The sequence below is a fragment of the Pteronotus mesoamericanus genome, unplaced genomic scaffold, assembly GCF_021234165.1.
Source record: "Pteronotus mesoamericanus isolate MK-2021 breed Mesoamerican mustached bat unplaced genomic scaffold, CSHL_Meso_final contig_256, whole genome shotgun sequence".
In the NCBI taxonomy this organism is placed as follows: domain Eukaryota; kingdom Metazoa; phylum Chordata; class Mammalia; order Chiroptera; family Mormoopidae; genus Pteronotus; species Pteronotus mesoamericanus.
The window spans coordinates 5409557-5436076 of record NW_026555108.1 but is presented as its reverse complement, the minus strand read 5'-3'; the positions used below and the strand labels follow the sequence as shown (position 1 = coordinate 5436076).

General features: G+C 40.9%; 1 protein-coding gene across 3 annotated transcripts in view; it reads right to left on the bottom strand.

Annotated features, from left to right (window-relative positions):
* Positions 1-26520, bottom strand: part of OGT (O-linked N-acetylglucosamine (GlcNAc) transferase) — a 49436-nt gene that overhangs the window by 5921 nt on the left and 16995 nt on the right. For 2 of the 3 annotated variants that reach the window (XM_054574304.1, XM_054574303.1), the window contains exons 6-19: positions 24974-25053; positions 24210-24405; positions 23804-23944; positions 22352-22452; positions 22035-22188; positions 21843-21944; positions 21454-21633; positions 20160-20318; positions 19915-20004; positions 14868-14993; positions 13666-13836; positions 13433-13549; positions 13171-13341; positions 11189-11341 (exon numbers count right to left, since the gene is read on the bottom strand). In XM_054574304.1, the coding sequence (XP_054430279.1) occupies positions 11189-11341; positions 13171-13341; positions 13433-13549; positions 13666-13836; positions 14868-14993; positions 19915-20004; positions 20160-20318; positions 21454-21633; positions 21843-21944; positions 22035-22188; positions 22352-22452; positions 23804-23944; positions 24210-24405; positions 24974-25053 (1941 nt within the window). Of the gene's footprint in view, positions 1-10654; positions 11342-13170; positions 13342-13432; positions 13550-13665; positions 13837-14867; positions 14994-19914; positions 20005-20159; positions 20319-21453; positions 21634-21842; positions 21945-22034; positions 22189-22351; positions 22453-23803; positions 23945-24209; positions 24406-24973; positions 25054-26520 lie in introns of those variants that run through there. The other variant, XM_054574305.1, reaches the window with a different exon arrangement.

The following is a 26520-nucleotide window of genomic DNA, read 5'->3' as shown; positions in this document are numbered from 1 at the left end:
AAATTTTCATTCTCCAACCACAACACAACAGTTAGCTCGCACCTGCCTAACTTTATTTGTCTCATCCAGAACAGGTGTCAGCAGGCTTATTTTGTGAAGGCCCAGAGAGCAAATATTTTTGGCTTTCCAACCACATGGACTGCATGCTACCTTTAGGCTCAATTCCCTCCTTGTTGCTGGAAGACACCCATAGTCAACATGTAAACAAGCAGGCACGGTTGTGAGTCAACAAGATTTTGTTTACAAAAGCAGGCAGTGGGGCTGAATTTGACCCACAGGCCACAGTTTGCCAACCCCCGATTTAAGTCTACATCTATTCAGTGTGCCTCACACGCTCACCATCCCCGCTCTGAGAGCCATAGGAACAGGTGATATTTCAGAATTTGGAGTATTTCAGCTTTTTAGGAAGTTGTACAGTGCACGTGTAGTACATCACACCCTCAGCAGCAACTCCCTGTAAACAAACACATCGGTATTTCTGCATCGAGATGCAGGAATAGTCACACTAAATGGAATAAACAAAACAACCATCAATAGAGGAGTGCAGGTAGTTTGTGCTGCCAAATACATTTGCCACAGATGTTGGGACAAATCTTTTTAGTTATCAGATTCTTTTTCAACTTTTGGAAAGTGAAGATTAAGGGAGAGTAAACCTGCATTCATCTGCTTCCTCTTCTCCTCCACCCTCCCTTCTCCAAAGAAAAAAACATTACCAAATGGACATTAATCAGAAAAGAAACCAACCAAGAATCATCTCCATTTTACTTCTCTAGAATAAGAGCAAATTAGAGATACCAAAGGTTAGAACCTTTAGAGGTCCTACTTATGCAAGCTGGTCTGAGGAGCTAAAAGGTACTGGCATAAATTGATTCCTCCCTGGTTCTAGGTCTACAATATTGCGAGGATGTTAAACATGGGCGAGTAAGCATGACAACTTTTGCTATCAGTTTAAATCGTAGGTTGGCAAACCACAGCCTGTGAGCCAAATCTCGCATGTTGCCTGTTTACTGAAAATCAAGTTTTATTGGAACACACCCACACCCGTTCATTTACACAATGTCTACGGTGTTTTCCTGCTACGACGGCAGAGTTGAACAGATGTGACAGAGAGTATATGCATTGCAAAACTGACAATTTTAACCGTCTGGCCCTTCAAGAAAAAGTTTGCTGATCCCTGTTTTTGAATAGATACATTTAAAAGGTTCATAAGGTGTTATTTAGACACTGGCAGGAAAAATCAAAAATGGCTAGAAAACTTACAACTCTTGAAGATTCAAAATGAGCACAGCACATGGGAAGCTCAAGATAACAGAATAGGTAAATTCATTCCTCCTCCTCCAACCACATCAAAATTACAACTAAATTACAGAACGACTGTCACTGAGAACCACCTGAGGACTAGCTGATCAGAATTCCCATAACTAGGGATGGAAAGAAGCCACATCGGGACTGGCAGAAGGGGCAGAGACGTGGAGCAGGCAGGCCCCACACCCATGGTGTGGTGACTAAGATTAAGAAAGAAGAGGGTTATCTTGGCCGCGGAGGTCCCCCATAAGCAGCTCAGGGTCCCAGGCTCACACTAGGCCCCCCAGCCCAGCACACCAGTGATGAGAAGAAAAGTCCCCGTAACATGTCATTGTGAAAATGAAAGGGATTGTGTCCCAGACAAGGGCTGTAGGAGACTGAGACAGGCTGCTCGTAAAGGAGTAAAGGAGCTGTGTGAATTCACAAACTCACTCACTTGAAGCTCCAGGGCAAGGATGGCAGCTCGAGAAGCACCAGGGACACACGAGAACTAAACTGACTATCTTCATGGTGAGGGCTGGAGGGGCAGCGGCCAGGGCAACTCTGTCTGGGGACTGAAGCACTAGCGAGTATCACTGTCCCTTTGTTGAGCCCTCCTCCCCCCCAGCCAGCCCAATGGAGGCAGATGCTCAGTCTGTGCTCTCCTTTACCCTGGCTAACCGTGTCCATCCTGCCCCGGGGACTCCCTGAGAGCCTGCCCCAGCCAAGTCTCTTCCCCAGGCCCGAGCCTCTCCCAGCGGTTCCTCCACAGGAACGGTCTGCCTCGGCTAGCACTGCAGGCTCACTCAGAGGACCACCAGCCCCACAGGAGTGGTGGCTGTCCAAGGCTTGTGCTGCTGGCTTTCTCAAAGGCCCTCAAAATGCACAAAAGTAGCGGGCACCCTAGGCGCACGCCAACAGACTCTCTCCAAGGTCCACAAACCCCACACAAGCCGGGGCTGGCCTCAGCATAAATTATAACTCCTGCCGAGCAGCCCCGAATCTTGCACAAATGGCCTGTTTTCGGCCTGAATTAAGAGCCCCTCCCAAGAGGCTCCAGTGGCCAGCTTCAGAGTGCATCAACACCCCACCCAACCAGCTCCACAACAGACACACCCAAAGGGCAAAATCAGCTTGAATAAGAGTCCTGCAAAAGTGGCTCCAGCTGGTGTGGCTCAGTGGATTGAGTGCCAGCCTGTGAACCAAAGTGTTGCCAGTTCGATTCATGGCTGGGGTACATGCCTGGGTTGCGGGCCAGGTCCCCAGTAGGGGGCACACGGGGAGCGACCACACATTTGATGTTCCTCTCCCCCTCGTCCTCCCTCCCTTTCCCTCTCTAAAAAATAAAGAAAATCTTTAAAGTGACCCCTACCACATGAGGGGCCAGCCCCCCCCCACCGCCAACAACACGTCTGCGGTAGACAGGGCCAGACCACACAGCCAGGAAGGTCACCTGCACCTACTGCCCTATCAGCACCAATCTAGGTGACCGGGGAGATGGTGCCACTGAGCCCCACAAGACACTTTCTATATAAGGCCACTAGGTCAAGACTGAGAGACGGAACAGATCTACCTCATACACAGAAATAAACACAGGGAGGCAGCCAAAAGGAGGAGACAAAGAAACATATCCCAAATGGAAAAAAAAAAAAAAAAAGAAACAAGACACAACACCAAAAAAAGAACTAAATAAAGTGGAGGCAAGCGGTCTATCACATACGAAGTTCAAAACACTGTTTATAAAGATGCTCAACAAACTTAAGGGAAGGACAGATGAACCCAGTGAGAACTTAATAAGGTGACAGACACCATAAAAAAAGAACTAGTCAAAAATGAAAAATAAAGTAGCTGAAATGAAGACTACATTAGATGGAATAAAGAGCGCATCAGATGTAGCAGAAGACTGAAACAGCAATTTGGATGGCAAGGTAGTAGAAAACACCCAATCAGAACAGCAAAATGAAAAAAGAATTTTTAAAATGAGCATAGTTTAAGGGCCCACTGAGACAACACCAAGTATAACAATATTTGCATCATAGGGGCACCAAAAGGACAGGAGAGAGAGCAACAGATCGAGAACCTATTTGAAGAAATGATGACCAAAAACTTCCCTAATCTGGTAAAGGAAAACAACGCCCAAGTCCAGGAAGTGCAGAGTCCCGAACAAGATGGACTCAAAGAGGCCCATATCAAGACAGATCATAATTAAAATGGTAAAAGTTGCAGACAAATGGAGAATCATAAAAGCCTCAAAGAAAAGCAGTAAGTTACCTACAAGAGAGTTCTGATAAAACTGTCACCTGATTTCTCAACAGAAACAGTTTAGGCCAGAAGGGATTGGCAAGAAATACTCAAAGTGATGAAAAGATGATCCAAGATATCACTGGAGTAGATGGATGTTACACTCACCCGCCACCCCCCCCCCAGAACCAAACTAAAATTACAACTAAAACATAGAACAATCAGTCTGAATAACCAACTGAAGACTAGCTGGAGAGAAGTTTCAAAACAAAGAATTAACTGAAGAAGCCACATCAAGACTGGTAGGAAGGGTGGAGACCCAAAAAGGATTGGCCCCATTCCCACAAGTGGCAGCTGAGATTCCGGAAGGACATTTTAGCTGCACAGGTTCCCCCAGAAAGTGAGGAGTCTCAAACCCATGCTGGGCTCCCCAGCCTAGAGCACCAGAGCCAGGAAGAGGTGCCCACATAACATCTGCCTATGAAAAGCGTTAGGGATTTGGTCCGCCAGGGAAACACAGGAGTCCACTAGAGACTCAGGCACCCTCTTAATGTGCTAGTGCACAAAATTTTGTTTGCAGCCACTCACCCTGGGCTCCGGCGGAGGGAGGGTGGAGTAGACTAGAGTCGTGTCAGGAGAGACTGGGGTTTGTGGCTCTGGGGAAAGACCTGAAGAGACAGCCATCAGGATACCTGTGCTGAGTCCATCTCCCACACGGCAGACAACATTGTTCTTGGATGGAGCACTCCCCTCCTTACGGCATCAGCCTAGGGGGAATACATTAACGCCACGCTCTGGAATCCTGTTGCCCCACAATGTGGAGCTCACACCATGCTCAGGAGTCAGCTGCCTGGGCTGGTATGTAGAGATCCATGCAGACTCAGGGGATGTCAGTAACCGAGTTGTGCGGCTTTGAGGCAGGGGCCATTCTCCCCGTTTCCTCAGAACTTGACTGGCAGCACCTGCCCCACGTGGGAGACCTGCTAGCCCTACCCTCGGGGCTCGTGGAAGCCCCACCCTCCCGACTCCTGGCAGGCCCATCCTGCTGAGCGTGGGCTCATGGCATAATCTAGGACACACGGAGTTGTATGGCCCTATGACAGGGGTCATTTTTCCCTCACATGCCCAACCAGTGCAGAGCCTTACCTTCACACGGCCAAATCTTGGTCTGTCTGGGCCTGATAAACTGCTGGCCTCGCCCTGATGACTCCCGAAACTCTGCCCAACCACAAAGGTGAGCAGGCACCCAGCAGTGGTCAGCTAGATTGGTGTATCTGGCACTTTTGCTGTGTGGCCTCAGACCCAGCACTGGCATTGAGTTTGAACCTGTATTAATATGAACATCACTCACACCTACCTGGTGACTCACTGAGAATGTACCTCATGCAACTTGAGTACAGCCAGAGGCTCTTTCAGTGACTTAGCCTAAGAGGCAGATAACAGGTGGAGGCAGGCAGAGCTGGATCTAGGGGTGCCTTGGGCCTTTTGCTGACCTTCCCCCAGGCTCAGTGCTGGTGGAAGGTGGCCTTAGTGAGCAGGTTGGCCCTTCCAATGCACACCAAGGACCAGCAGAGGGAGCCACAAACTGTGGATCATTTTGTAGCCAGTCACAGGCAATGACTGAAACTAAGCTGCACCAGAGTCCCTGCCAAGAGGTCCCAAAAGAGACATACCCAGTGGCCACATTCAGACAATATCAGAGCAGGATCCAATTAGCTTCACAAGCAGCACATCCAAAGAAAGATCTCAGCAGGCACCAGATCCTGCTCAGGCAAAATCCACTTAGTGGTAGTCAGCAACTGAACAGCACCTCATACACTGTAGACAGGGTTGATCCTCAAGGTCAGCAAGCTGCTTGGTCCTCCCCACAAACGAACAGGCCAATAGCAGTTACGACTCAATCAAAACAGGAAGGACCACATAACCCACATAAGGCACATTCCTGGAGCACCCAGCTCAAGTGATCAGAGAGACTGCACCACTGGGTGCCACAGGACACTTACTACATAAGGCAATCCCACGAAGACTGGGAGTCAAAACAGGGCTATCTAATACATAAAAACAAACACAAAGAGGGAACCAAAATGGGGAGACAAAGAAACATGCCCCAGATGGAAGAATAGAAGAAATACCCAGGAAAAAAGCTAAATAAAAGGGAGGCAAGCAATTTACCAGATACAGAGTTCAAAACACGGGTTATAAGGATGCTCAAGGAATGTAGTGAGAACTTCAACAGCATGAAAAAGGACATAGAAACCATACAAAAGAACCAGTCAGAAATTAAGAATATATTATCTGAAATGAAGAATACCCTAGAAGGAATAAACCACAGGTTAGGTGAAGGAGAGGATCAAGTCAGCAATTTGGAAGACAAGGTAGCAGAAACACCTAATCTGAGCAGCAAAAAAAAGAAAAAGAAAAGGAAGAAAAAGTAAAAAACAAATGAGGACAGTTTAAGAGACCTTTGGGACAATATGAAGCATAATAACTTCTGCATTATAAAGGTACCAGAAGGAGAAGAGAGACAGCAAAGGATCGAGAACTTCCCTAACCTGATGAAGGAAAAAGACACACAAGTCCAGGAAGCGCACACAATCCCAAACAAAATAAACCTAACAAGGCCCATACCAAGACACATCATAATTAAAATGCAAAAGTTTGAAGACAAAAAGAAAATCTTAAAAACAGAGAAAAGCAGTTTATCACCTACAAGGGAGCGCCTATAAGAATGGCACCTGATTTCTCAAAGAAACGTGTCAGGCCGTAAGAAATAGCCATGAAATATTCAAAGTGATGAAAAGCAAGGACCTACAACCAACACAATTTTACCAAGTAAAAAATCATTTAAAATGCAAGAACAGCCCTAACTTGTACAGCTCAGTGGATTGAGTGCTGGCCTGTGAACCAAAGGTTTGCTGGTTCGATTCCCAATGTAGGGCACATGCCAGGGTTGTAGGCCAGGTCCCCAACAGAGCGCACATGAGATGCAACCACACATTGATGTTTCTCTCCCTTCTCTTTCTCCCTCCCTTCCCCTCTATCTAAAAATAAATAAAATCTGTAAAAAACAAACAAACACAAGAGCTCCTAAATATATGGAGCAAATATTGATGGACATAAAGGGAGATATGCCAACAAACTGACCATAATACAGTCATGGAAAGGGATTTTAACACCCCATTGACTTCTCTGGATAGATGTTCCCAAGAGAAAATCAACAAACAACAGCCTTAAATGTCACACTAGACCAGATGGATTTAATTGATATCTTCAGATCATTTCACCCCAAAGGAGTAGAATATCCATTCTTTTCAAGAGCACACGGAACATTTTCTAGGATAGACACATTAGGACACAAAACAAGTCTCAATAAATTTAAGAAGACTGAAATCTTATCAAGCATCTTCTCTGACCATAATGGTATGAAACTACAAATCAACCACAAGAAAAAAAAAACCCAAAAAACACACAAAGATATGGAGGCTGAATAACATGTTACTAAATAATGAATGGGTTAACAATGAGATCAAAGAAGAAATTTTTAAAAATACCTTGAAACAAATAAAAATGAGAAGAAAACAACTGAAAATTTATGGGACACAAAACCCAGTTCTGAGAGGGAAATCAACATTACAGGCCTACATCAAGGAAAAAGAAAAATCTCAAACAGTCTAACTTTACACTTCAGGGAATTTGAAAAAGAACAACAAACCAAATCCAAAGTTAGTAAAAGAAAGGATATATTAAAACTCGGAGCAGATACAAACAAAACAGGATTAAACAAACAATAAAAAAAAATCAATGAACCCACCCAGGCTGGTGTGGCTCAGTGAATTGGCGGTTCAATTCCCAGTCAGGGCACATGACTGGGTTGCGGGCCAGGTCCCCAGTAGGGGGCGCACAAGAGACAACCACATATTGATGTTTCTCTCCCTCACTCCTTCCTTTCCCCTCGATAAATAAATAAAATCTTAAAAAAAAAAATCAATGGCCCTGACTGGTATGGCTCAATGGATTGAGTGCCAGCCTGCGAACAGAAGGGTCACCGGCTTGTTTCCCAGTCAGGGCACATGCCTGAGTTGTGGTCCAGGTCCCCAGTAGGGGGCATGCAAAAGGCAACCACAAATTGATGTATCTCTTCCTCTCTTCTCCATCCCTTCCCCTCTCTGAAAATAAATAAATAAAGTTAGAAAAAATTTTTGGTCATTTAAAAACAATAAAATTAAAAAACTTAAAAAAGAAGAAAAAGAAATCAATGAATCCAACAGTTGGTTCTTTGAAAAGATAAACAAATTTGACAAACCTTTAACCAGTCATCAAGGAGAAAAGAGAGAGGACCCAAATAAATACAATTGGAAATCAAAGAGAAGTAATAAATGACACCACAGAAATATAAAGGACTGTTAGTAAATCTTACAAAGCAACATATGCCAACAAATTGGGACAATCTGAACAAAATGAATAAATTCCAAGAAGAAACATACAATCTTCCAAAACTGAATCATCATCAGAAAATCTGAATAGACCAATTACAATTAACGAAGTCAAACCAGCAATCAAAAAAATTCCCAGCAAATAAATGCCCTGGGAGAATGGTTTCACAGGTGAATTTTATCAAACATTCAAAAAAGAACTGAAACCTATCTTTCTCAAACTATTCCAAAACTTTCAAGAGGAGGTAAGATTCCCAAGCTCATTTTACAAGGCATTATCCTAATTCCAAAACCAGACAGATAAGATACTATAAAAGAAGAAAATTTATATAGGCTAATATCCCTGATGAACATAGACACTAAAATCCTCAATAAAATATTAGCAAACTGAATCCAGCAATTCATTAAAAAGATCATACACCATGGTTAAATGGGATTTATTCTGGGGATGCAAGGCTGTTACAATATCCACAAATTAACAAATGTGATATATAACAAACAAAATGAAGTATATCAGCCAGCCCTGGCTGGTGTGGCTCAGTGGATTGAGTGCCAGCCTGCAGAGCAAGGGGCCGCCAGCTCGATTCCCAGTCAGGGCACATGCCTGGGTTGCAGGCCAGATCCCCATGTGCAAGAGGCAACCACACATTGATGTTTCTCTCCCTCTTTTTCTCCCTCCCTTCCCCTCCAAAAATAAATAAATAATCTTTTTTTTTTTAATCACATGATCACATCAATGGATGCAGAAAAAGCATGTGATAAAATCCAGCACCCATTTCTGGTGAAAATTCTCAGCAAAGTGGAAACAGAGTGAATGTGCCTCAACATAATAAAGGCAATATATGACAACTCCACAGCTAACACCAGACTAAACAGGGAAAAACTAAAAGCATTTCCTTTAAGATCTGGAACAAGAGAGGGATGTCCACTTTCACGACTCTTAATCAACATAGTACTGGAAGTGCTAGCCACAGCAATCAGACAGGAAGTGGAAATGAAAGCCATACAAATTGTAAAGGAAGAAGTAAAGCTGTCATTATTTGCAGATGACTTGATACTGTATGTAGAGAACCCTAAAGATTACAAAAAGAAACTACTAGAACTGATAAATGAATTCAGTAAATTAGCAGTATACAAAATAAATATCTAGAAATCAGTTGCACTTTTATACACCAATAATGAACTACCAGGAAGAAAAACTAAGAAAACAATACCATTTATAATTGCATCAAAAAATAATAAAATACCTAGGAATGAATTTAACCAAGGATGTAAAAGGCCTGTGCTCGGAAAATTATAAGACACTGAAGAAAGAAAATCGAAGAAGGTACAAATAAGTGGAAGCATATACCATGTTCACAGACAGGTAAAATTAACATCATTAAAATGTCCACACTACCCAAAGCAATCTACAGATTCAATGTGATTCCTATTAAGATACCAATGGCATATTTCACAGAACTAGAACAACTATTCCAAAAATTTATACGGAACCACTAAAGACCCCAAATAGCCACAGCAATCTTGAAAAAGAAAAAGTTGGAGGAATCATGCTACCTAATAACATGCTATACTACAAGGCAATAATAATAAAAAGAGTGTGGTACTGGCATAAAGACACATAGATTAATGGAGCAGAATAGAGAGCCCAGAAATAAACCCACACCTTTCATGGTCAATTAATATTTGACAAATTAGTATTTGGCAAGAACATACACTGAGGTGAACACAGTATATTCCATGGATGGTGTGGGAGAAATTGGACAGATACATGCAAAAAAAAAATGAAACTAGACTACTTCCTCATACCAGATACAAGAATAAACTCAGACAATGAATTAAAGACTTAAATGTAAGTCCCGAAACAATAAAATTCATAGAGGAAAACATATGCAGTAAAATCTTGGACATTTCTCATAGCAACGTTTTCCTGATGATGAGCCTAACATAAGAAAAAAATAAACAAATAGGACCACATTAAACTAAAAAGTTTTTACACAGAGAAGGAAACCATCAACAAACAAAAAGACAACCTGCTAAATGAGAGAAGATATTTGCCAATGATATATCCAATAAGGGGTTAGTATCTACAATATGTTAAGGAACTCATCCAACTGAACACCAAAAACAAAAACAAAAAACCAAACAACCCAATTGAAAAATGGGCAGAGAACATAAACATGTATTTCTCCAAAGAGGACATACAGATGGCCAACAGACATATGAAAAGATGTTTAACATCACTAATCACAGGGGAAAATACAAATTAAAACCACAATGAGATATCACCTCACACCTGTCGGAATGGCCATCATCAATGAATCAACCAACAACAAGCATTGGTGCGGATGTGGAGAAAAGGGAACCCTTGCGCACTGCTGGCTGGGATTACAAATTGGTGCAGCCATTATAAAAAAACAGTATGGAGCTTCCTCAAAAATTTTAAAACAGAACTACCGCATGACCCAGCATTTCCACTTCTGAGTATTTATCCAAAGAAACCCCAAACACTAACTTGAAAATATATACGTACTTCTACGTTCAGTGCAGCACTATTTACAATAGCCAACACATGGAAGCAACCTAAGTGTTCACTGAAAGATGGCCCGATCAAGGTGTAGCACATATATAAAGTGGAGCATTACTAGGCCATGAGAAGGAATGAAATCTTGTAAATCTCATGGTTTGTGACAACATGGCTAGACCTAGAGGTTATTACGCTAAGTGAAATAAGTCAGAGACAGACAAGTATCGTATCGTTTCACTTATATGTGAGATCTATGGAACAGAATAAACCAACAGAACAGAAACTAACTCATAGGCACAGAGAACAAACGGATGGTCACCAGACGGAGGGGTGTTGCGGGAGTGGATGAAAAAGTTGTGAAAGGAATTAAGTAGTGCAAATTGCCATTTACAAAAATTGCCATGGGGGTGTAAAGCACAGCACAGGGAAAGTGGTCAATATCATAGTAACTATGTACGGTGGCAGATGAGTACTAGACTTAGCAGGGCTGATCGCTTTGTAAGGTACATAAACATCTCATCACCGTGTTGTACACATGAAATAATATTGTATGTTAACTCTAATTGGAAAATAATTTTTTTTAAAAAAGAAGACATGAGCACAGCGGCTCATGAATGCGTGTGGAAGCGGCCCCAGCAAGATGCCCTGTACACAGAATCTTCCCCAGTCTATCAATATTAATGTCAAATCTACTCATACTCACATTTGCCCACATCTGCAAAGTAGAAGGGTCAATTTTATACAACTGATTAAAGTTACAATACACAATGGCATCTTCTGGTAACCCGTACTGAGAACGTGTGGTTACAATAATGGTGCGGGGAACCTCCTCTCCAGTGGCAGCCTTATTGTTAATCTAGAACAAGAAAAAGCATACAATAATTATATTTAAGGTCACCATAGGCCAATATTTTTTAAGCAGTGACAAATCCTTAAGATGCAAAATGGTATGGCAATTAAGAGTCATGTATGTCCCTGAACTATAGTAAGAGAAAATTTTCATGACATATTAAGTTAAAAAGAAAAACGTTACATCATTACATTGATTTGTGGCGGGCGGTGGGGGGAGGAATATACTATGGAACCTCTCACTCCAGCCAAAAAGTTATCTTTAAAATCCTATTAATCCAACAGGAAGGTTTTGCTCATTCTTCTTTGTGAAGGAAATGTCCTTTTCTAAATCATACACACCCTTCAAGGCTAAACTTAAATTATTCCTCCAAATATTCTCTCTTCACACTGTCTCTCTTCGCACTGATTGTGACTTATTACTGAGCATCTATGTGCCCAATATAGTCTTATCTTGCAATTACCACACGCCTGAGTACTGCCTTATGTTGTTATGTAACTTATTTCTTGTGTGTAAGACCAGTTCATACATATGGGCATTGTGTTCTACACTCAAAATTTCTGTCACTGTGCATTTCAAAGCTATACTTTTTTTTTTTCATCAAATATGCTTGCTCACATGTCTGCTCTTACTGTTTCCAGTGCCAGGTAACCAGAGGGAAAAAGAACACAATACTGTCTTTTTAGCCCAAAACACACAGTGAGCGATTATTATCAGTTCCTTTACCTCCTACTAAGGAGCTGGCCTGTGAGCAAGGAATTCATTTTGAGCACTGTTGTTATAAAATGTTGTACAAGTAAAAAATTTTAACTCCTAAGAAGTCAGAGATCTTTGCCTTATGATCTCTTGACAGAGCTACATATTCATTTATTCTATATATTTATTGAGTGCATATTACATTACTGTGGCTAAGACACAGGTACTAAATTCAGTGGAGAATACAAAACCAGGAAATTATAATGTGGTATGCTATAAGATCTCAAATATTACAGAAGTTACAGTACACAACAACATCAGGGAAATCCAAATTAAAACCACAATGAGATAACATCTCATACTGGTCACAACGGCCATCGTCAGTAAGTCAGCAAACAAGTGCAAGCAAGGAAATGGGGAAAAGGAAACTCCCATGCATTGTTGGTGCAATTGTAAATTTACGCACCCACTGTGGAAAACAGTATGGAAGTTCCTCAAAAATTTAAAAATTTAACTACCATATGGCCCAGCAATCCCACTTCTGGATATTTAGCTGAAGAAATCTGAGGATAAAGACAGGGACAGATTCTTGGAGGAGCTCTCTGAACTGAAAGTCTTAAAGATGAGTAAGAGTTAACTAGGGAAAGGATGAGTTAGTTACAGAGCCAAGTTCACCACTGCTGAGTGAAGGAAGCCCCAGCAGGAAATAATGAGATATGAACACAGTAGACTCTCACTAGTGTAACCTGCTGGTTGAATCCAGACTTTTAAAATCACACAAACTGTCCAGGCTTAGTGTGGTTCAGTGGATTGAGCACCAGCCTGCGAACCAAAGGGTCGCTGGTTCGATTCCCAGTCTGGGCACATGCCTGGGTTGTGGGCCGGGTCCCTGGTGGGGGGCGCATGAGAGGCAACCACACATTGAGGTTTTTCTCCCTCTCTTCCTCTCTCTCTAAAAATAAATAAAAATAGTCTTTAAAAAAAATCAGACAAACCTATGTAAGATGCCAATTTCCACTGAACTCATTTCCTCATTATATAACAGGAATAATGATGCTTACCTGCTAGACTTACTATGAAATTTCAAGGAGATGAATGTGTACCTGGTGGTACATATTATGCTATTTTTCTCTTCTCACCTGGGTAGTTGCCAGTCCGTTGCTAATACTGAATCCATTAATTGTTATCTGAATTTGTCCTCTGTTAATCATTTCAATAACTGCTTCTGCAATAGTATTCATAGGAATAACTGGCATATTAAGAGCTGTATTACTGCTGTCTGCATTGTCTCCTCCGTCAGGACATTTCATCTTTAAAAAAATGGCACAAAGCGCATCATTAGGGAAAAGATCCCAAATGCAGTTAATTTTATTTCAATGACAACATTGATCAGGTTCTGACCTTGACAATTTTCACATCTGGTAAACTATCAAGAAATGCTTTGAGGTCAATGCCATTCAGAACAATCCGATTGTCATAGATGTGCCCGTTGGACTTGAAATCGATGACTGCCTTTTTCTAAATGGAAGGAAAAAAGTTTTAGACATGTCTTTTAGGATGTATAGAGACAACAGCAAGGAAACAAATAACTTCAGTTCTTTGCAATTCCCCCATAACATTGTTTTTCTGCCTACCTTCAGATGAGGAAACATATTAGCATGATCACCAATAAAGAAGGTATGGGGCATATAAGCTAGTTTCTCAGAATACTGCTCAGCAACTTCAGCTGGTGAAGTTTCCTGATCAGTGATGATATAATCCATGAAAAGCGCCCCACTTGTTCCAGGGTATCCCAGCCACATTGCCTAAAAGAAAAAAAAAATCAGAAGAAAAACTAAGAACCTTCATTCAAAGGATCCAAAATTAAATAAGTAAACACACAAGGACTGACTCCATTAAGCCAGGAGCAATCAAATAGTACGTTAGACTAACGTAAGTGCTAAAATTTGTTCTTCCAACTTACAAAACAGACAGAACAACTATAGAGGAAAGTAAAAGTAGGTTCACAGTTGTGAAGATGCAAAACACAGTTTATTCTTTTTTTTTTTTAATTCTCACCCAAGGATATGTTTATTGATTTGAGAGAGAGAAAGAGAAACGTTGACCAGTTGCCTCTCATACACACCCGGTCCAGGGACCAACACCACAGCCTAGGTGAGTGCCCTGACCAGGGATCAAACCACAACCTTTGGGTGTTCGAGATGATGCTCCAACTGAGCCACCTGGCCAGGGCCAGAGTTTATTCTTGTATTCTTATTTTTTAATTATTGTATTATTTATTTGTATTACAACTGTAAACTCCTTTTGCCCACCCCTGTATTTATACCCAACTACGGAATGTATGTCACTATATACATGTACTGTGAACATTGTGTTCTATACTCAAAATTCTCCACTCCTGTACACTTCAAAAACTACATTTTTTGCCCTGGCCAGGTGGCTCAGTTGGTTGGAGTGTCATCCCATACACCAAAAAGGTTGCAGGTTCAATCCCCAGTCAGAAAACATACCTAGGTTGCAGGTTTGATCCCCAGTCAGGGCACGTACGGGAAGGCAACCGATCCATGTTTTTCTCCCACATCAATGTTTCTCTTTCTCTCTCTCTCTCTCTCTATCACCCCCTCTCTCCCTTAACCCTCTCCCTCCCTCTTTCTAAAATCAATAAATGTATCTTTGAGTGAAGATTAAAACAACAACAAAAAAGAACTATACTTTTTTCCCCCTAAGTCAGACATGTTTGTTCTACTGTTTCCAATACCAGGTAACCAGAGGAAAAAAAACACATCACTGTCTTTTTAGCCCAATAAACATTGTGAGCAATCACTAATTCCTTTACCTGAATAGGAGCTGGCCTGAGAGCAAAGAGTTCATTTCGAGCACCCTTGGTATAACCATTCATATTTACAAGAATGTGTATACCATCCTGATGGATGCGATCAGCTGCTTTTCCATTGCATGGAATCTATGGAATAAAATAAGAACTCATTATGTATAATCTCGAACTAATTCAATTAGTTTTAATGACATCAAGAAGAATTCAGAGTCCTAGACGCAAAAGTGGTAAGAACACAAATTATACTAATGCAGGGTAAAGATACAGTTAAGTGCCATTAAAATGGGCCCAAAGCATTACAGAAACAGAATAAATTTGACCTGTGAACAATATGGGTTTGAACAGTGTGGGTCTTCTTAGGCACAGGTTTTTTTTCCCCAATAAATATATTGGAAAATTTTTTGGAGATATGTGATCATTTGGAAAAATTCACAGACAAATCACACAGCCTTGAACTACTGAAAAATTAAGAAAAAGTTATGCCAGGAATGCATTAAGATATATATATATATATATGTATATATATAAATAAAAGATACTGGTCCATTTTATCATACTCCCATAAAATGTACACAAATCTATTATAAAAGTTAAAACTAATCAAAATTTACACACTTACAAACCGTACATGATTTCATTTGCAGTTGAGAGAAATGTAAATAAACATAAAGATGGGGTATTAAATCATAACTGCATAAAATTATCTGTAGTATATAATGTACTACTATAATAATTTCACAACCACCTCCTGTTGCTATTGCAGTGAGCTGAACTGCAGCGAGTATCGGCCTAAAACGCCTTATGATGCTAATCATCTCTGCATGAGAAGTTCCCATCTCTAGTAAATTGCGTATGGCAGTCAAAAGTGATTTCTCACGGTTCTCGCATACTTTTCATCATGTTTGACGCAATACCTGAAACCTTGAATAGCACCAGGGGAGCTACAGAAAGTGCCACTAGTCATGCTGAAAGTGCTCCCAAGAAGCAGAGAAAAGTCCTGACACTATAAGAAAAAGTTAAATAGCTTGGTATGCACCACCAGACAGTGGTCTATAGCTGTAGTTGTCTGCCGTTTCAAGATACATGAATCCCGCATAGGGACCATTATAAAAAAAAAAGGGGGAGGTATTCGTGAAGTGTCTCTGCAGCTATGCCAGCAGCCTCAAAAACCTTGCACTTTTGTGAAGTGCCTGTATCTTGTATTGAAAGTGCAGCTTTTATGTGGGTGTTGAACTGTGATTCGAGAAAAAGTGGAGTCATTATAAGACAACCTAAAGCAAAAAGGTGAAGGATTTAAAGTTGAAGAATTTAATGCTAGCAAAGGATGGTGTGATAATTTTAGAAAGAGGCTTGACTTAAAAATAGCAAGGTAACAGGAGAAGGAGCTTCTGTCAACCAAGAGGCAGCAGAAGAATTCACAGACACCATTAAGAAAATGATTGAGCCCTGGCTGGTGTGGCCCAGTGGATTGAGTGCCAGCCTGCGAACCAAAGGGTCATAGGTTCAATTCTCATCAGGGCACAGCCCTGGGCTGCAGGCCAGGTCAGGTCCCCAGCAGGGGGCGCACAAGAAGCAACCACACACTGATGTTTCCCTTTTTCCCTCCCTTCCCCTGCCTAAAATAAATGAATAAATTCTTTTAAAAAAAAAAAGCAGTGTGCTTTTATTAAAAAGAGAATGATTGAGGAGAAGGAATACCTGCCTGAACACGTTTTTGATGCAGATAAAAGTACCCTAATCTGGGGAGCGGGGCGGCAGAGAAATGCCACAAAGGACATTTATTAATAAGGAAAAGAAGCGGGCACCAGGATTTAAGGCAGGAAAGGAGAGACTGACTCTGTTTTGTGCAAATGCAGCTGTGTCAGATCAGGGCTGCCCTTATCTATAAAGCTGCTAAGCATCCACCCCCACCCCCGCTCAGCACTGAAAGGAAAAGATAAACACCAGCTGGCAGCCTTTTGGTTTTACAAGACCTGGACAACAAGAATCCTAAGTACCTTGCCAGTAAGAAACTGCCTTTTAGGCTCCTTGGACAATGCCCCTGGCCACCCAGATCCCCAGTCCAACACTGAAAGTGTCAAAATGGACTTCTTGCCCCCAAACACAACACCTCTAATCCAGCCTCTAATCAGGGAGTCATAAGACCTTTAAGGCTCATCACACATGATACTTTATGGAAAGACTTGTCAACTCTATGAAAGAGAACCGCGACAGAGAACATCATGAAAGTCTGGCAGGATTACACCCCTGAAGATGTCATTGTTGGTAACAGGAAAAGCTGCGAAAGCCATCAAGCCTGAAACAATCAATTCCCGCTGCAGAAACTGTGACCAGATGTTGCGCATGACCTCACAGGGTTCACGACAGAGCCAATCAAGGAAATCATAAAAGAGATTGTGGATATTACCAAAAAGGGGGGGCGCTGAAGAGTTTCAAGATAGGGATCTTAGAGAAACTGAACCGCTGACAGCACCACACCAGAGGAATTAACAGAAGATGACTGGATGGAGATCAGGGCTTCCGAAGCAGTGCCAGACAATGAGGAAGAAACCAGGGAAGCAGCGCAAGAAAACAAACTGACATCAGGCAACCTGGCAGAAGGGTTCTGATTATTCAAGGCTGCTTTTGACTTCTTTTACGCCATGAGCCTTTCTACGATGCGTGCAATGAAACTAAAGCAAACAGTGGAAGAGGGGTTGATACCATTTAAAACATTTTGAGAGACATGAAAAAGCAAACACTGCAGACAGAAATCACAAATGTATTTCTGGAAAAGTTCTGAGTGTGCCTGCCTCTCCTGCCTCCTCTTCCACCCCTACCTCCGGTGACAGCAAAACCAACCCCTCCTCTTCCTCCTCCCCTGCCTACGCAACTTGAATCCGAGGACGAAGGCCTTTATGATGATCCACTTCCACTTAATGAACAGGAAATTACCTTGCCATACAGTTAATAATGGCAAGAACTGTATGAGTCATTTCTGTGTCATCATCTCCTACGTATTCATCAGTGCAGAACATCGTGTGCAAGACTTGTATGGAAGTGGTTAGCCTATCCTTAAATAGGTATAACGTACTATTTAATATTCAGTTAAAATGGTTTAGTTTTTACTGTTTTATAACTTTGTTTTGAAAGAATTACATTACCATACAGTATGCTTATCAGCCTATAATCACAGGGTTTTTTTTTTAAAATGTTCCCAATATTCTGTTATGAATGTGACTGTACTACTACATGCCACAAAAATTTTGTAACGATTCATTCATGAGCATATAGGCTAGGCTGCCATGAAGCAATCGTATCGATTACACTGGACTACCATAAAGCAATCATATTGCTGCTTCTTCATTACCAGTGCATGTATCACTATACTTGTAAATAAATGTATTTTTCATGTTATCTTTTCATTAGTGTTAGTAAAACATGTAACAGTGTTTTGAATGATGTGAGCCAATACTGAGATATGCTCTGACACATGATTCATCTTGTAAACAATGTTACAGTATTGATAAATACAGTTCAGTGCCATATATTTTCTCTCCACTATGACTTTCTTAACATTTTCTCTAGCTTACTTTACTGAAAGAATACAGTATATAATACATATGACATAAAAATGCGTTGACTATTTGTTATTAAAAAGGCTTCCAGTCAACAGTAGGCTATTAGCAGTTAAGTTTTGGGGGAGTCGACAGTTATACATGGGGGTTTTGGACCGCACGAGGGTCAGCATCCCTCACCCCTGCATTATTCAAGGGTCAACTGTACAGAAAAAGAAGAGTTTACTTCTAGACTGAATGTATGAATACGAAGGTCTCATAGAGGAGTTGGTATTTGAAATGGGCCTTCAAAGATGGATGGGAGTTAAAGGGAGTTGGACAGAATACACTCTCAGCAGAGAACGGTATGAATAAAGAACCAGAGTACGGTGTTATGGTAGGTTTAAAAAACGGCAAGTAGATCACTTCCATTTGGTACAGGGTATACATGAGGGTGGACAGTGGGTGAAAAGTAATGGCAAACAAGGTTGTAGCCAAACTTAGAAAGGTTGTGAAGGCCACGCTGAAGAGTTTAGGCTTCAGTCGATAAGTACTGAAGTCCTTGAAGATCTCAAAGGTAGACAGCAGTATGATTCTCAGTCACAAAGACTCCAACCCTACATCAAAAATGGTCATGGAGCTCTGGCTGGTGTATCTCAGTGGACTGTAGTGTTGGCCTGCAAAGCAAGGGGTCGCTGGTTCGATTCCAGTCAGGGCACATACCTGGCTGGCATGCCAAGTCCCCAGTAGGGGGCATGCAAGAGGCAACAATGAACTGATGTTTCTCTCCCTCTCTTTCTCCCTCCCTTCCCCTCTAAAAATAAATAAAATTTTTCAAAAACCTTTAAAAAATGGGCATGTACACTTCCAAAGCAACAGCTATATTGCAAATGTTGGTACATATTATGTATTAAGTGACAAGTCTCACAACCCTCCTGCTAGGACTTTAAAGACTCATACATGAATTACAAGATATACTATACATTTCATATCACTATTAGTCACCAAAGTGGCCAACAGTCTATACAAAAATAACCCTAGTCTACACCCTCAGCAAATTAACTGCCTCACAGGTTTCAATCTTAATTTAGCATAAAACGTATGCTCCTAGAAGAAATAGCACTAGAGCAAGTATAAAAATAAACCAAGAAACCAAAGGCCAAGGCCCATGAAAATAGATGAACCATTTTTAAATGGCCTATTTCTTCTCCCAAGCCACTGTTCTGTTCAATTTATTCAGTTAATATTAAGAATCCACTGCCACAAGCGCTGGCTCAATCCCCAGAAAAGTTCTATGTCCAAGCACAAATACACCACATTTCTATTCCATTTGCAACCTTGGCAAAATCATGCCTCTTATAAATGTAAATGATCAAGGAAATACGATCAAAGCAACTGCCCAGAGGTAGAAGCTGAAGTTAAATACCTGTCATGAAAAATACAAGCTATAGGCCAATGGTTTTAGTCACTATACGCTCAAATCAAAAAGGTGGCACTGTAAACGGTTCACGCACCTGAGAGAGATCGATGAAATGATTGGCTTCCGCCATCACCTTCACCCGGAAGTTTGTGCCATCATCTGGGCTCAGGGCATAACAGAACACCTGAAAGGCAGCACGTAATATATTTAATAACCTCGGCCCGAACCTTTCCAAAGGACTGCAGGCTTAACACCTAATGGTGCCAATAAAGCCACACTGTGGCTTTGTTTGGTTTGTTTTCTAAACAAATAGTGACTCTAGGGAAATGCAGGTCTTACCTCAAATTTATCAGGATTGTGCATGCCTGGAATAGACTGCATAAGGTGAGAAGTAGGATGATTCCCAAAGTCAGAACTCACATAGCCTACACGCAGCCGACCGTCACTGAGCTTCAAGTCCTTTGGATGTTCATATGGTGGTTTATGAAGGACATTAATCTACCAATGGAACCCAATGCTTGTTAGTCAAGTTGAGTATACATGCAAATTTTCATCTAGGAAAAAAAACCCAACTACGAACACAACACCAAACCTGCACCTCAGTCCTGTTGGGAATGGTTTGCCCAAAATACTTCATTTACTTCACACAGCCAGTTCAATGCAACCTTAACAGTTTATGTAACATACTTCAATACTTTCACCTGTTCCCTCAGAAATAGCCTCAACAAATCTAAACTTATAGGAAGGAGGCAGGGTAGACAGAGCATGACAAACTCTGCATTTTAGAAAATTCTGTAGGGAAGCATTTGGAAAAAAAAACAAAACAGAATTATACCTAGAAGTCCAGTATGTTCTGCCAACCAAGTTTCCACTTTTGATCAAATATGTAGTGTTCTAATTCTCCAAACTGAGTATAAAATACCACGCACTTTATTAAACATAGTTTTCTTTTTCTTTGAGTTTTCATTGACTTTATTGGGGTGACATCGGTTAATAAAATTATATAGGTTTCAGAGGTACACTTCCCTAATACATCATCTGTACGCTGTCTTGTGTGTTCACCACTCAAAGTCAAGTCTCCTATCGCCATTCATCGCCTTTTCCCCTCTTCTACGTCCCCCACCCCCTTCCTCTGGTAATCACCGTGCTGCAGAGTCCAGGAGTTGTTTTTTCTCCTTAATCCCTTCATCTATTTCACCCACCCTCTCATCCCCCTCCCCTCTGACAGCTGTCAGTCTGTTCTCTGTATCTATGAGCCTGTTTCTGTTTTGTTCTGTTCATTGGATGCAGCTGGAGAGTATTATGCTGAGTGAAATAAGCCCATCAAAGAAAGACACATACCATATGACTTCACTTACATGTCGAATCTAATGAACATTGCAGTTTTCAAATGAAAGGAAAACACCATGGGTCCACTGTTAGTGTTTCAGTTAAAAATTCCACCTCGTGGGGCGGCCTGGGTTCTAACTGACACAGGACACAATGAATGGGGCTCCCATGGCGGCTGACAGAGTTTGATGTCTCATCTTGGGTGGGGTTCACCTGATGATAACTTGCCAAGCAGCACATGTGATTCACGTAATTTCTGTATGTGTTTTACCTTACAACAAAGATTAAAGCAATAGACTCGCACCTTATCCAAGCAGAGGTTCCCGTGCCTCTCAGCAATAGCCTTCCTGAAGCCATGAGAGAGAGGATACAGCATACTATGATGAGGATGCACAGAGGGCAGCCTGTTCTTCTCTAGCTGGTCAGCCACAATGCTGACCAACTTCTTCATTCGCTCATCATAGTCTGTCCAATCACAGACAATCTAGAGGAGACAAAAGAAAAAAAAAAAGAAGTTATACAGACAACACTAACCCAGGATTTCACGTTTTATTTGTCTTTGGCCTAAAGTAGCATCAGTCAGATAACCTAGTCAACAACACTGGCTCCAGGCTGGCTTTGATTAATCCGGCACATAACAATACAAAAGTGATTACAACATGGCAAGCCAATCACTGGCCTGTTATTCTTTACCTGCAGGCAATGAGCCAAGTTGCAATAAGCATCAGGAAAATCAGGTTTCAGTTTCAGAGCAGTGCGGTAAGAAGCTATTGCTTCTGGAATATTTCCCGAATCCTGGAAATAAATCGAGGGGAGTGGTTAAAATTCTGCCGAAAAATCAAACACTAGGTGCTAGGATGCACGCAGTATAATAAACAGGAGTACCTTGTGAATAGAAGCCAGATTGCTGTGAGCATCTGCAAACGCAGGGTTAATCTGAATGGCTCGAGTGTAACACTGCAAGGCTCCCTGGACATCCTGCATCTCCTTTAGCGTGTTCCCCATGTTAGAGTAGGCGTCGGCAAAGGTGGGACTGATTCTAAAGGAGAGGACACGGGTTTCATTGATCAGATACAAAAACCTTTAACCCCCCTGCAATGTGAATTTAGTCTGTTGTTAACAAGAGTCATTTGAGCACATGCCAAATGCCAAATATGTAAAAATTTAAGAGAGAAAGCAAAAAAGAAGGTTGAGTCTCTTACCGGATAGCCTCCTTATAATGCATCAGAGCCTCCTGCAGCTTTCCCTGCTGCTGCAGTACACTTGCTAAATTTGAATGGGCAGCAGCAAACTCTGGGAAGACCTATAGAGTCAAGAAAACTGAGGTTCAAAAAAACTAAAATGGCAGTAATGACTTAACCACAAGAACTTTGCCCTTTTAAATACTTTTATACCCCTACAGTTCTCTATACTTTCCCCAAGCCCACTCATTCTTCAAAGATGAGTACCTTCAATTCTATTGGGTTGGCCAAAAAGTTCGTTTAGTTTTTTTCCATAGGATGGCTCTAGTAGTGCTTAGTTGTCTTTAACTTCATTCAAAACAATTTGTTAGCCCTGGCTGGTGTGGCTCAGTGGATTGAGTGCCGGCCTGCGAACCAAAGGGTCACCGGTTAGATTCCTAGTCAGGGCACAGGCCTGGATTTTGGGCCAAGTCCCCAGTAGGGGGCACATGAGGGGCAACCATACATTTGATGTTTCTTTTCCTCTCTTTCTCCATTCCTTCCCCTCTGAAAATAAAATCTTTAAAAATATCTTTAAAAAAACAATTTTGTTAGACTGTATTGTGACAGCTCTCATATCAGTGTACATTAAAAAAAACTAGTGAATTTTTGTGCAGCCATTTTAATATGGAAGATGAAAGAAGATATGCAACATTTTTCAGCATAAGTTTCATTATTTCAAGAAAGGTAAAAACCCAACTAAAATGCAAAAAAAAAAAAGATGTGCAGTGTATGGAGAAGGTGTTGTGATGGATTGAACGTGTCAAAGTGGTTTGTGGAGTTTCTTGGTACTATTGACATTTTGGCCAAGTAATTCTTTGCTGTGGGGCTGTCTTATGCATTGGAAGATGTTTAGCAGCACCCCTGGCCTCTACCCACTAGCAGGCAATAGAGTAAGATAACCGACATACTCAAAATGTCCAAATCAATAAAGTTATTGGTGAAAATGAAAAATGCATCTTTTATTTTATGGAAAAAACTAAACGGACTCTCTGGCCTACCCCAGACCTCTTTATTTTATACCTCTCCTTCTTTCAAAACATGAGATATACCTTTCTTCATCTGAGTTTATGCTGATCACTCCAGCTTCTCTCTCTTCTGAAATCTCTGGCTTCCAAGCTCCTACCACACCTACCAACCACTATTACAGCCACGAGGCACTGAAATGATATATTTATTGGTAACTTCTCTTGAACTGTAGCTTACTGTTCAATTTTTCTGTGCAGATCTCATTAGTCCATACATTAACAAAGTCAATGTAGGAATTTTCTTAAATGTCACAGGACCTCACCCGTACCTTAGGTATTCGATTACTGGTTCAATGACTGAGTCAACCACTGTTTTTACAAAAGAGGTGGTTAACATGGCAAACTTAACTGCCCTCCCTCCGCTATCACATACACTAAACACCCAGCCCCATCACCCTCAACTTACTTCTAATGCTTTACGATACAAGCGAACTGCCTCTTCAATGTTTCCCTGTTCTCGTTTGATGTTGGCTAGGTTATTCAGCGAGTCGGCATGGGTGGGACACAGCCGGAGAGCTGTGTTATAACAATCTTCTGCTTCAGCAACCTAGGAAACAAAGCAAAGTATTCAAAACCTATACAGATGAATCACTGAACCACCACTGATACTGTTCTAACAATTGCTTAGTTTAAGCGTAGTGAAACCTTAGTTAAGATTCCAGAAAAGAGGTATTTTTTGCTATTCTTCCTCTCAACCAAAACTCCGAAGGAGAACAATTTACCACCACAATACTTAATATAATATGTACAAAAAGACTTTTCTTTTAAATCATACCAGGAAACAAAGAAATAGACTGAATAAAAATCCTTACACTGCCCTTCTCTTTGAGAGCATTGGCTAGGTTGCAGTAAGCGTCTGGGAAATGTGGTTGCAGTTCAATAGCTCGCCTGTAGGTGTCTATTGCCAGATCTATTAGGCCTTGCTCATAGTATACACAAGCCAGGTTGCCGTGCACCACTGCGTGATTTGGACTCAAGCTTAGAGCACGAAGGTAAGCTGCCACAGCTCTGTAAATAAAAACACACACACACAAAATGCAACTAACTTTTAATGGATGCTTTGTTACAACTAATTCATGCTATACTATACCTAAGTATATCAATTAATTGTAATTAGTTACAATTAATTCATGCTATAGTATAATTAACCTTGAATCAAAATTGCACCTTTACAAAAATATAGTTCTCCACTGAATATTTCTATTCCCACATAAGAAATAGGCTTTCTTTTGGACAACTCAAAAGTTAAAAGTCTGGATTTACTTAGCTTTCTGAATCAGATCAAAGGAGTAAGTTAGTCTAAAAAATAACCATTTCAACATTTGTCCAATAAATAAAATTTCAACTGCACTCTGAACGAGGATAATGGCTTTGTGGGAAGCCAACAATCAAGTCAGGCAACAATACCTATAAATAAAAGGTAACAAAAAAGCAGGCCTGATCAGGGAAAACCAACGTACTAGAAAAGGAGAATGTATTTCAGTAGACCGTTGTCAGTTCATAATTTCAGTCTAAACTCTCAAGTGTCATTACAACAAAGACTCAAGAAATGTTATCAAGTAGACCATTCTCTCACCTGTCAAAAATCCGTGCCTCTTTCAAGACATTTCCTAAATTGATATAAGCATCCAGAAAATTGGGATCGAGAGTGACAGCCTGAAAGGTACAAGACAGTTGCTTAGAGCAAGTTAAAGTTTCAGATTAACTTCCCAATTACAATTTTTTATTGAGATCATTTTAGACCTCCAATTACATTTTCTAGTACATTAAGATGTTATTTCATTTTTAAAATGCAATAATTTTAGTGCCTACTCGTTACTCACAAATCTCAATGTTATCAAAATAACTTCTCATGTAATATAAGAGCAAAATGTGTCCTGAAGGGCAAAATTTTTCATTGGGTCTATTCCAGTTTCATTGAGCTGAGTACTTCTAATGGTTGGCCTTATTAATGATTAATCAGCCTAATTCTTCTAAAACATAATAGCAGGAAGCAGCAGCAAACTCTAACTGAAAAAGAATATATATGCCTCAGTAACTACAAGTGTATACTCAGTAAGACCTTAGTAAGCTATGTAATTAGAGTTGTATACTCAGTAAGATACATTACGTCAAGGAGAAACTAACCATTAAACAGCTGCACCCAGACAGTTCTGAAGTTGTCTTAAAAGTATGGCCAGACATATCTAGAGCAGCAATTTTCAACCTTGGCAGTGTATTAAGAATTTGCCCCCTAAAAGGTGTCCGGCCTTCATCATAGGCCAGTTACATTAGATCCTTTGAGAATGGGGTCAGGACATCCGTATCTTTTATAAGCTCATGTACAACCAAGGTAGGCAATCACTGAGCAAGAGAGGTGCCGTAACTGTGAACTCTAACTGGAACACTGGAAAGGTAAAGGTAGTAACTGTGAACACGTTCAAGATTCAGAAAGAATGCTTCTTCTTCTCTTAGACGGCAACTCTACCGTAAAGACAGCATGATGCTGTTGTGGAATTGTGCACCTGAAACCTGTATAATTTTGTTAACCACTGTCACTCCAGTAAATTCAATAAAAGCGGAGGGAGCATAATGTACTTAACTTAGATTGACTCTAGTCATAGATGTCCACCCTCAAAACTTCAAATGTTTTGTTACGACAACTTTCAAACACATACAAAAGCAGAGGACTAGAACAAACGCCCAGGTCTCCGTTATCCAGCTTCAACAGTTAAATCACATTCAGTCTTATTCGGTCTATATTCCAGTCTAACTCCCCCTCTTCCCAGAATACTTTGAAGCTAACCCCAGACATAGCAGTCCATCTGAAAATATTTCAAAATGTATCTCAGGGACTAGGCAGAATACGTTTTTCTCCCAACATAACCGCAATACCAATATCACACCTATGAAACTGACAGCAATTCCTTAATATCAAACATCCATTCACTAGTGCAATTCCTTGTCAACTTTGACTCAGGATCCAAGTGAGACCCATCCAATTTGTCAACATGACTTTGTCAGTTTCCTTTAATCTTTTAAAGGTTTCATTTAAATCTCCTTTTTATTCCTGTAATTTGAAGAAATCAAATCCCTCTCCTATACAGCTTCCCATGGATCAGATTTTGCTGATTACATCCCTAC